Source organism: Acomys minous (assembly GCF_964271855.1).
Source record: "Acomys minous genome assembly, chromosome: 3".
NCBI lineage: Eukaryota > Metazoa > Chordata > Mammalia > Rodentia > Muridae > Acomys > Acomys minous.
In genome coordinates, this window is record NC_140485.1 from 12,223,043 (window position 1) to 12,234,553 (window position 11,511).

General features: G+C 47.4%; 1 protein-coding gene and 1 long non-coding RNA gene across 2 annotated transcripts in view; one reads left to right on the forward strand and one right to left on the reverse strand.

Annotated features, from left to right (window-relative positions):
- JAG1 (jagged canonical Notch ligand 1) overlaps positions 1-8,004 on the forward strand; it is a 35,776-nt gene extending 27,772 nt beyond the window's left edge. Inside the window, exons 16-26 of the mRNA XM_084777604.1 lie at positions 379-492; positions 589-702; positions 854-970; positions 1,439-1,466; positions 1,911-1,996; positions 2,995-3,108; positions 4,060-4,169; positions 4,260-4,493; positions 4,706-4,837; positions 4,979-5,129; positions 5,978-8,004. Of these exons, the coding sequence (XP_084633730.1) occupies positions 379-492; positions 589-702; positions 854-970; positions 1,439-1,466; positions 1,911-1,996; positions 2,995-3,108; positions 4,060-4,169; positions 4,260-4,493; positions 4,706-4,837; positions 4,979-5,129; positions 5,978-6,435 (1,658 nt within the window). The 3' untranslated portion in view covers positions 6,436-8,004. The remainder of the gene's footprint in view (positions 1-378; positions 493-588; positions 703-853; positions 971-1,438; positions 1,467-1,910; positions 1,997-2,994; positions 3,109-4,059; positions 4,170-4,259; positions 4,494-4,705; positions 4,838-4,978; positions 5,130-5,977) is intronic.
- Positions 7,977-8,918, reverse strand: LOC311595183. The gene is made up of 2 exons (XR_014778351.1): positions 8,648-8,918; positions 7,977-8,087 (listed from the first exon to the last, which is right to left on the reverse strand). It is a non-coding gene; the product is annotated as an uncharacterized lncRNA (long non-coding RNA).
- Positions 8,919-11,511: the final 2,593 nt, after the last annotated feature.

Consider the following 11,511-nt stretch of genomic DNA (forward strand, 5'->3'; position numbering starts at 1 on the left):
GTCTTCTTGGCATTTATTAAGGCTGCTGGGCAGTCGTGGGGAGGAGCCTGTGCTGGGGAATAGTGGAATTAGATTGGTGATGTTATCGGAGTAAGTGCCCCGGAAGAAGCTCTCTGACTTGATTGTAATTTCTGTCCATCTTGATTTTTAATTGTCACGGCATTCCAGAGGATCACGATTTCTCTTCCTAACGTGTGTTCATTCCTCCTCGCTGGGAACTTCTCTAAAAGCATTGTTAAGTTACAGTCCTAGGACAACTCAACTGGTTCTTGAAGGACAGCCTAGAAAGCCAGGGTTGGATCTCCCCCATAGGAAAGCTTTGCGCCCCGTATTATTATCAGGAGCAGACATCTTCAATGTATGTCTCTTTGGTTCCAGACATAAATGACTGTAGGCAGAACCCCTGTCACCATGGGGGAACGTGTCGAGACCTGGTCAATGACTTTTACTGTGACTGCAAAAATGGGTGGAAAGGAAAGACTTGCCATTCACGTAAGTCTTGCTGCCAGGGTCCTCTCGTCTGTCTTCCACCGGAGGGAGGGGAGCGTTCCAGCACAGAGACTCATGCTAAGGCCTTTTTTACTTCAGGTGATAGCCAGTGTGACGAGGCCACGTGCAATAACGGCGGTACCTGCTATGACGAAGTGGATACGTTTAAGTGCATGTGTCCTGGTGGCTGGGAAGGGGCGACCTGTAACATAGGTAACCTTCTGCCTCTAGGAGGGTTTGCCGTGGGTGAGGCCATCATTTGAACTTGGGGCTTGGGATCGTTTTCTCGGGTCTGGTTCTTGCACTTTTAGACCACCTTGGATCTTCGGGAAGGGGTGATCTTAACCTGCTTTTCCTTTTGCAGCCAGAAACAGTAGCTGCCTGCCAAGTCCCTGTCACAATGGAGGCACCTGCGTGGTCAATGGCGAATCCTTCACCTGCGTCTGCAAAGAAGGCTGGGAGGGGCCCATTTGTACTCAGAGTGAGTGGCCTCCCTTGAATTCTCCCCCGGGCTGCTGCGGCCTAGCCTAATACCCATGGGGATTTGGAATCGAAACCAGAAACACTGCTGTTTGATGTCTGCTTTTGTATCACCTGGGTCCTGACTAATGACTTGATGGGATACAGCCCTGACCTGGGCATGAGAAAGTCACCCGTGAGATAAGTGGAGACAGATGGTGTCTCCGTTCCCAGCTCTGGGGCTGACCAGCAGTCTGCCTCCTCCTCTTCTCAGCCTTCCCCACCCCCTGTTCCCTGCCAGGGCCTCTTCCTGTGTACATGTGTCCCACGGCAAATGAAACTGAGTATGTTCCAGGCCTGCTTCCAATTTAGACTAGGCTTTCAGTGTGTTTGACTGGTGTGAAGTGTGACTTTATCATTTGGGTGTTACGGAAATGAGTAAATGGTGCTTCTACGGAGACCCCCCAAAGGCATTGTCTTTTCTTTGCAGATACCAATGACTGCAGCCCTCATCCTTGGTAAGTGTGGCATCCTTTTAAGCCGGTACTTAGCTGTAGGATGCATGGGAATCTCCCGGGGATGATGTTGAAAATGTAGGTTCTGATTCAGGAGGTCTGAGGTGGGGTTTCTAACAAGCTCCCAGGTGACCCTGCCCTGCTGCTCTGTGGACCACACTTTAATTATCCAGGTTGAGTCTTCATTTAGCGCAGTGATTCTCAACCTTGAGCTGCACACGAAAATCACCTGGGGAGCTTTTAAAAGTCCCAATGGCCGGGCTTCGACGGAGGCCTAGGAAATTTAGACTCTCACAGGGGTGGACCCAGGCATCAGTATTTATAAGCTCCCCCGGTCAGCAGGAGATACGGCCTGGGGTGAAAGCAGGTTTGTGGCGGGCATGGCTTCATGTGATGGATGTGTTTGGATGCGGATGTTGATAACTAAGGTCACCTTTGGTTTCTTAGTTACAACAGTGGGACCTGTGTGGACGGAGACAACTGGTATCGGTGCGAATGTGCCCCGGGCTTTGCTGGGCCGGACTGCAGGATAAGTAAGTATCACTCTGTCTGATCTCCCCATGGCTTTACTTGTCTATTCAGATCTCCTGTCTTTAAAATCAAGAGTATATAATTCCAAATAATCCTGACAATGCAAGTAATCTTGTGCCTCCACTTGGATTTACATACCCCTAGCTGTTGCCCTTCCTAGTAATTCTCTGGGTGGCACAGCCTTCTGTTCTCAGGGAGAGTGCCAGCCATACAAGGACAGTTAGGCTGTGAGGGGGCCCTGAGGAAAGTGTGAACTTCCCTCGTGGTTAGCATGTAACTATAGCTAAGCTATTGTACGTGCAGACGGCTATGTCTCTGGCTTCTACGGGCTGTTCTGTAGGGGGTTTGATTAGACCCCAGAGAAATGATTAGAATCAAGAAGTGAGAGAAAGCCCTGTATTCTGAGGTTTTTGTCTACTTTTAAAAAACATCTCTTTCCCACATACAGAAAAGTACGGAATACTTTGTTTTGGTTATTGCTTGTCCTCAAATCCTTTGAAATTTTAGTGGTATTTAAAATCTCATAGTCTGAGATGGGCCGGACTTTAGCACTAGGTTGGACAGCTTATCTGTTTCACCTTCTAAATCAGAATCTGACAGTGAAGGGCCACATCTGTCGCGCCTGCTCTTGTAAGTGAAGTTTTATTGGCACTCAGCTACACTTACTTACAGGGTGCCACCAGATTCCCATAGTTGTGACAGACATTACGGCCTATGGAATTAAGATGTTCGCTCTGACCCATTTTCAGGGACCGATTGCAGCCTCGCTGTAAAGCGTACTGTCAGGAGAAGGAAACTAAGGGAAAAGTGCTGCCTCTGCAAAGGCTCTCAGCTTTGGAAATCAGAACAGTGGTGGTCGTGGGGGCTCAGTGGCTAGTAGAGGCTCTCTGGGCGATTAGTAACCTGTCTGTGGCATACGTGGTAATTCCCCAAGTTCGTATCAGGATTTTTGTACGCTTTCGTTAACACTAAAGCCTGAACTTGAGCCCATTTCCCCTAGACATTAACGAGTGTCAGTCTTCGCCCTGTGCCTTCGGGGCCACCTGTGTGGATGAGATCAATGGCTACCAGTGCATCTGCCCTCCAGGACATAGCGGTGCCAAATGCCATGAAGGTAGGTGTGCCAGGGTCTGGCTGCCTTGTGTGTCTTCTGAGTTGTGTGGGCATCACAATCACCATTTGACTGTTGAGGCTCACCATGCTCAAGGAGGAAGGGAAAATCAGGAAGGTAGCCTTTGATTCCTATTGTCACAGAATGGGTGTGTAATAAAGTTCCTTAAAACTCAGTGGCTTTTCACTTACCAGGAAACTGGGACAGAGGGGAGGACATCCTATTGGGACTCTAGATGAGAGAAGCATGGGAGAATAGCAAAGCAGAAGGATCCAGAGGGTCCTAGAAACCTACAAGTGGAACATTATGATAGGCAGATTTGGACCCAGGGATCCCACTGGAGGGGAAGACCTGTTGGCACTCAGAGGAAGGATAGCAGGTTACCAAAAAGAGACTTGATACCCTATAAGTATATACAGGGGGAGGAAATCCCCCTCAGGAACAGTCATAGGGGAGGGGAATAAGGGGAAAATGGGAGGGAGGGAAGAATGGGAGGATACAAGGGATGGGATAACCATTGAGATGTAACAAGAATAAATAAATAAATAAAAACTCAGTGGCTTGCAGTAAGTATCCTTTTTCTTTGGACTTTTGTAGCCTGAGCCATAGGTAGAGTACTGAAGCCAGGTCTGGCCGACTGGCCATCAGCTATCTCTGGGGCATGGTCTTCTCATGATAGATGGCAGGCTCACAGGAGGAGGCCAGCTCAGCTGTGAAAGATCCGTTAAGGTGTCTCTTGGGTCATACCTGCCGACCCTGCTTTACTCAAGTGATCAATCGAACATTTGGTGGGGATGGCCAGGGCACGTGTCTGACACTGGGAGGAGCTGTCATCACATGGCCAAGGACATGGGTGTAACCATTTCTTAATAGGGAGTGGGTAAAAAAAAAAATCAGAATTATGATCCAGTCTGTGGAAGAAGAAACTCCTCCTTAAGTGTCTCTGCCTCTCAGTTTCAGGAAGATCTTGCATCACCATGGGGAGAGTGGTAGTTGATGGGGCCAAGTGGGCCGATGACTGTAACACTTGCCAGTGCCTGAATGGACGGGTGGCCTGCTCCAAGGTAGGGCGATGACAGTTGCCAAAGTTCCCAAGTGTTAATGATGGGTGGACATTCCTGCTAAGCCACCTGCTCCTGTTTTCTCCTCTCCAGGTCTGGTGTGGCCCTAGACCTTGCCGGCTCCACAAAGGGCACAGTGAGTGCCCCAGTGGCCAGAGCTGCATTCCAGTTCTAGATGACCAGTGCTTCGTGCGCCCCTGCACCGGTGTGGGCGAGTGTCGCTCTGCCAGCCTCCAGCCGGTGAAGACCAAGTGCACATCTGACTCCTATTACCAGGATAATTGTGCAAACATAACTTTCACCTTCAACAAAGAGATGATGTCTCCAGTACGTAACATCTTTGATGGGGATGGGAGTGTATCTGCTTGTTTCAAACTAGTAATGACAGGAGAGGGGTCATCTACTCTCATTAGCCAGGATTTGTCTCTTAGAACAAAGTAAGGCTTCAGTCTAGCCAGTTGGTAAGATTATGAGCCTTCCCCCCCCAACCTCCCCTTATTTTACATGTGTGTTAATGTCTAAAAAAAAAATCGTTGTAGGGTCTTACCACTGAGCACATCTGCAGTGCATTGAGGAATCTGAATATTCTGAAGAATGTTTCCGCTGAATATTCAATCTACATAGCCTGTGAGCCCTCCCTGTCAGCAAACAACGAAATACATGTGGCCATTGTGAGTATAAGACCATTTTGCTCCTAACCATTGGATTCCAAGGGTGTTGAGTTAGACAGTATCAAACAGCAACCACACTGAAAGCAGTAGGTATCCTTCTTGAATGATAACTACCATCTGACAAGTCGCTTTTTTTTCTAGTCTGCAGAAGACATCCGGGATGATGGAAACCCCATCAAGGAAATTACTGATAAAATAATAGACCTTGTTAGTAAACGGGATGGAAACAGTTCACTTATTGCTGCAGTTGCAGAAGTCAGAGTTCAGAGGCGTCCTCTGAAAAACAGAACAGGTGGGTGTCCATTTGGAACATACCCTTTCCTGGTGGCTGGTGAAATTGATTTTACCATACCATCCAGGAAAAATAGCCAGCGAATTATCTATTCGCAGCAACCTCCTGCATCTACTGAGCAAACTCAGATCTGTCTACTGGTACAAGGTTACAAAATCCTATATTAGTATTGGCTTGAAGGCAGAGAGGGACACCTGACACTTTTCTCCCACTAGCATACTGTATGGATTATCTTTTTGGCAAGCTCCCATGCAGAAGAGGTGTGGTCCAGATCCACTGCAAAGCCCTGGGGCACAGCAGTACCTGCCCTGAGCTGTTTGATGCTGCACAGAGCCAGCACTGGGGGTCCTAGCGCAGCTGGTCCACAACACTGAGAGGCACTCACTGGGTGGATGGCTTGGTGGTGTGTCAGGCTATTCAAATCCACCTTTGGATGCTCTTGGAGCATCACCGTTCAGGCTGAGCAGAAATTGGGGCTTCTGACTGGGGAATTTGAGTTCTCCACACTTGCACTGGTTTCTGTTGGTTCTGAAATCCGCCCTCATCCTGAGCCACCAAAGGAGCCAGTCTCTCTGGGACCAGAAACACCCCTTCATGTGGAATTGGGAGAGACCATAGAAATGCAGCTCCATCCACCTGCTGCCTCTGGAGACAAGTGTCTTAAAGAGCCAGCAGGTCAGCAATAGTTTACCAAGCCATGAAATTGACAGAACATGGCTGCAGTTGTGAAAAGGGACTTTCACAGCGTCCCTCTGAGGAACCGAATACAGGAAACCCACTGTTGGTATCCTACTCCCCTGGCAAAAGCTCTCTGTTTTGAGTTAACCGGTCTTCCGCCTATCTTACAGATTTCCTGGTCCCTCTGCTGAGCTCTGTCTTAACAGTGGCTTGGGTCTGTTGCCTGGTGACTGCCTTCTACTGGTGTGTACGGAAACGGCGGAAGCCGGACAGCCACACTCACTCTGCCTCCGAGGACAACACCACCAACAACGTGCGGGAACAGCTGAAGCAGATCAAAAACCCCATTGAGAAACACGGAGCCAATACAGTGCCCGTTAAGGATTATGAGAACAAAAACTCCAAAATGTCAAAAATAAGGACACACAACTCCGAAGTGGAGGAGGATGACATGGATAAACACCAGCAGAAAGTCCGGTTTGCCAAGCAGCCGGTGTACACGCTGGTAGACAGAGAGGAGAAGGCCCCCGGCGGCACGCCCACAAAACACGCGAACTGGACAAACAAACAGGACAACAGAGACTTGGAAAGCGCCCAGAGCTTGAACCGGATGGAGTACATCGTATAGCAGCAGCCAGTGCGCTGCCGGCCGTAGGTAGAATTTGAGGGCACCCCGGGGGCTTGTAGTTTCTTTCAACTGTTGTCATATTCCGGTCAGAGGCTGTTGTTGACTTAGAATCCCGTGTTAATTTAAGTTTCGACAAGCTGGCTTCCACTGGCACTGGTAGTTTCTGTGGTTGGCTGGGAAATCAAGTGCAGTGCTTACAGCTATGCAAAAACTAGTGAATGTGCCTGGGTGTACGTTACCCTGCAGCCGACACATCGGGCTCCCAGGAGCTGCCCAGCCCTAGGCCTGGACCTTCCACATCTGCCAGCAGTCCTAATGATGATGGCAGCCTTAGGATCATAGTTTTATTTATATTTATTGACTCTTGAGTTGTTTTTGTATATTGGTTCTATGAGGACGTACAAGTAGTTCTGTATTTGAAAGTGCCTTTGCAGCTCAGAACCACAGCAACTATCACAAATGACTTTATTATTTATTTTTTTTTATTGTATTTTTGTTGTTGGGGGAGGGGGGCTTTGATGTCAGCAGTTGCTGGTAAAATGAAGAATTTAAAGAGGAAAAAAATGTGTCAAAGTAGAATTTTTGTATAGTTATGTAAATAATTCTTTTTTTATTAATCACTGTGTATATTTGATTTATTAACTTAATAATCAAGAGCCTTAAAACATCATTCCTTTTTATTTATATGTATGTGTTTAGAACTGAAGGTTTTTGATAGCGTTGTAAGCAGATGGCTTTTTTTTTTTCTCTTGTGAACTTATCTCATTACGTGTTGCCTGTAAGCCAAAATTAAGGTGTTTGGAAATAGTTTCTCTTGAAAGGATAGGATAGGCTTCTTCACCTGGGAATACCGATGGATTTCTTTTTTCTTTTTGTACGACGTCAGGTGTTCAAACACTTCTTTTATTAGCATCACTTTAAGACACATTTTAAGGACTGACTGAGGCAGACTGAGAATTAGTCTACAACAGGTTCTTTTTCTTTTCTTTGTTTCGTTCATTTTTCTCTTACTTTTCCTGCTTTAGACTTGAAAAGAGACAGGCAGGCGTTCTGCCACAGAGCAGTTCAAGGGAACAAACTGAGCTATGACTTACTGTGGCCAGAATGTGAGCGGTTGAATCTCATTAAAAATACCAAATTAATTGTGTGAGGTTGGAAGCACACCCGTCTTTGTAAATTCTGATTTCTTTTCACCATTCGTATGTAATGCTGAACCACTTGTAGATTTGATTTCGTTGTCATTGTCTACTGCACTTAGGGAGTATTCTAATAAGCTAGTTGAATACTTGAACCAGAAAATGTCCAGTTAGATCACTGTTTAGATTTGCCATAGAGTACACTGCCTGCCTTAAGTGAGGAAATCGAAGTGCTATTACCAAGTTCAAGTTCACGATCAAAAAGGCTTATAAGACAGAGTAATCTTGGCTCACCAGTGAGACCAGGAAGATACTTTGTATTGTCCTATTAGTGTTATATGAACATAAGAATGCATCTTTGATGTGTTGTTCCTGGCAATAAATTTCGAAAAGTAATATTTATTAAATTTTTTTTTTGTATGAAAACATGGAACAGTGTGGCCTCTTCTGAGCTCATGTAGTTCTTGCTGGCTTTCCCATCCCACTCACTGCTGCTCATTCCGTGTGATGTAGCATCTGAAGGGGGCAAGGGTGAAGGAAGCACTTTTGAAGGCTTTCGAACAGAGCTTATCTGAGTTCTAAAACCAAACCAAACCTCGGGGCTGCTGTGAGGGCAGGGGCTGTGGGGGAGTCCTCCATTCCCTTGTTATCTTACAAGTGTGAATAGGGCTTGAATAAATTCCACTGGATCAATGGCTCGCAGCGTGGAGGTGAATTGTTTGGGCACATGCACAGGGAATGCCCACTGCACTAACGGGGTTTTAAATGATTTGGAATTGATGTTGAGGTGAAGGGAAGACTTATTGCCTTCCAGTTTTTTCCTCCTAGCTGTTTGGATTGAGTTAATAGGGATGCCTTGCTGTCGTTATATGCCACGCCCTATGGCTTTGCCCTGGAGGGTCTCTTTGGTGCACACTGGGTAGTCTGATGTTAGGGCCATCTAGTCACACACCCTTGGCCTAGGGAGTGAGAGTTAGACTGCCTCACCATGCAGACCTTGGGTGCTGGGTTTCCAAGAGTTTCCAAGATCAAAGTGCCCTCCCTCCCTACTGGGAAAGGGCAAGAGCCGTAACTACCTGTGACTCCAGGAGCCTTGTCTATTCCCACACTGTGAGGGACGTGCAGGAAGCTGGCCTCTGGTTCCTCTTCAGCAAGGGATGAGGTGTGATGAAAGCTCCATGGACATGGTCCAGCAGCTGTGCAGAGTCACCACCAGTTCCCTGCTTCGGGTTAGGAAGGCAAAGCTTAAGTTTCTCAGAGTGCTCCCTGGCACCCAGCACTCAGGCCTGTCCACTAGGCCTCCGGACTTAACAGTAGAACACAAACCTGGTCAAGCAACGTTGAGGCTTGCTTGCTCTGCCAACACCTCCCCCCCCCCCCCAGGAAGTTTTCTTCCAGTCTAGGGATGATTCTCAGGTGGGGAACTCATTTCAGTATTGATGAAGGGTTTTAAGTGTCCCCGAGCCCTTGTGCATAAAAACCATCAAGGGATTCAATGTCTCTCACAGCCCTGTGTGCCCAGCAGTGATGATGTGTTTGGATGTCTCAATGAGAAGGACCCTGACAGGGATGCAGCTAGATTCCCATGATACCTTGCCTTGGTGTAGCAATAGCTCATCATTAATCTCTGCAGGCAGACAGCTGGTTTCTGGGAGGCGCAGTCAGAGGAAGAAGCAGGGACCCGATGAGCCAGGAGACAGTCTGGTTAAGTAAGCAGCACCAGGTTCAAATAGCATCCTGAAGTAATACCTTGTTCTGGTGGTTCGTAAACTTGGATTCTGCAGGACTCTAGAATTCCTTGGGTAGCTGCCAAGTAGCTTTGTGCCAAGAAGGAAGAAAAAAAGTTAATGAGCTTCTGCAGTTCTTCATTCCAGAAGGGAAGTGATGTTGAGATTCATGGGTGTTGTCTTGACGAGCCTTTGGTCCCCCGACACTGAGTAGTGGGAGGGCACAGGTCAGACTCCTGTGGGCACGGCTCAAAGCCAAGATCTTAATTGTGGAGCAAGAAGGAAGCAAAGGAGAGGCCCAGTTTTGCTGGGGTCAGGGGGTAGGGAGGAGGACTCTGTGTCATTACCCATGGAGATGTTCTCAGCCCTCCTTAAAGAAGCTTTGGGAGAGAAGGGTCTTGGCCCAGCACCTCACTAGCTAGAATCCTAATGTTAGGCTATGCCATGGGACATGGGGAGAGGACCCCAAAGGTAGTGGTTTGACTTGGGAAACTGCCCTGAGATTTTAATGCCCTGAGGACCATGCCTCCTGCCGCCTTCAGTGCAGAACCCCAGGCCCTGCCCAAGACCCTGGAGGAGCAGGCTTAGAATATACAATTTTAAAACAAGTTTTCTCCTCTGTTCCTTCCCCCCCTTTTGCTTACACACAGTAACATTTGAGAACAACTCCACTAAAGTTCTAAAGTATAAGCTCTTCATTAATTACAACGTTTTCCCTCCTCGTTAAATGGAATTAAATAGCCTGGAAGCTGGTTTGTTGCTAAATTACCACCTGACATCATTTTTAAGTAAAATGATTACACTGCCCCTTAAGCAAGTTGTGGTCCATGTGATTCATCTTTATTAGCTGATCTAAGGGTCAGTGAGTCAAAGGTAAGTTCTTTAGCAACATGTCTTTGGTAAAAAGGAGCCAAAGACAGTAGGATGCAGTGGTCCCCACCTCCCTAAATGGCTTATCTCCAAGTGAATAGTGAGCATCTAAACATCAGCTGCTTTTAAAGAAAAAAAATAAAATTGTCCTGGAGGCCCATAGGGGTTTGGTCTTGAGCCGAATGAAGCTCCACCACTTCCGTTCGGACTGTGGGCCACTTTCTTGGCTCTATTGGGAATGAAAAACAGGAGTTCAGAGGTTCCTGCCTGGGAGACACAAGCACATGGGTTATGGGAAGCCTTCTCCTGCTAATGTGTATTTATACTTTGTAAGCTCTGATTCATCCAAGCACGGGAACACAAATCTGCTTCCTGAGGTTCAGTTTTTTAAATAGATAGTTTGCAAAAACAACAATTATTTTTTTTCTTAACATTCCCACCCCCCGCCCCCACCGCCCCGACACACACACACAAGCAGCTAGACATCCTGGCTCAGATTATGTCAGTCTCTAACAATGCCAACAAATGCCCTGGTTATCTCAGGTAAAAGTAGCCCCCGGGGCAGTTCTTTGAGGTTCTTGCCCCAGAAGCCTTAAAAACAAAGTTTAGAAGTCATTAAGACAATCTGTTGCATCACTTCAACTTCATGCAGTGTTTCTGGGTGCACTAAAAATAATGCACTTTCCTTGGTGAGCAGTTGCTTTCCAGTGGTCCTGAGAATGGCAGGCAAGGTTGGGAGGTGGGTCCTTGCAGGGCTGTGGCTGAGGGGTTGCCTGGCAGCCAAGGGACCTAGCACCTGCACGGCACCCTCTGAGACCATGTCAAAAGGGTGTGGCTCCCTTGCTTTGGACATATATTCTACCTGCACTACTTGCTCTTGCATGCCAGGCGCAACCTTTCTGGCATAGAGTGTGTTTCTTTCAAGTCCAAAGCAGCTTTTACAAGTCTCAAATTATGTATCATTATGCACGGGCCCAGTATTAACCTGTGATATGCAAGTCAGGGAAATTACCGTAGAGAAGAGGCTCTTCAGCTCAGTAAGAAACTTGCCTGGAAGTGGGCCAGAGCCTCTCTAACCCACTCCTCAGAAAACAGCTACACCAGGGTACCAAGGGGTGAATGAACTATCCACAGAGCAAAGACAGGCCCCAGCAACATGAACGTTGCAGCTTTTGTTTTAAAGTCATGCTGTCCTGGCAGGGTGTGTGTGGGGCTAGCTCCTAGTGATTCCGGGAGACACAGGTTTGCAGTTGCTCTTCTAATGACTACTCAGGCAGTCATACTGATTGTCCCTTCTGCGATTAGCATAAGGAGGGGAAAAGCTGCTTTGCTTCACCCTTACA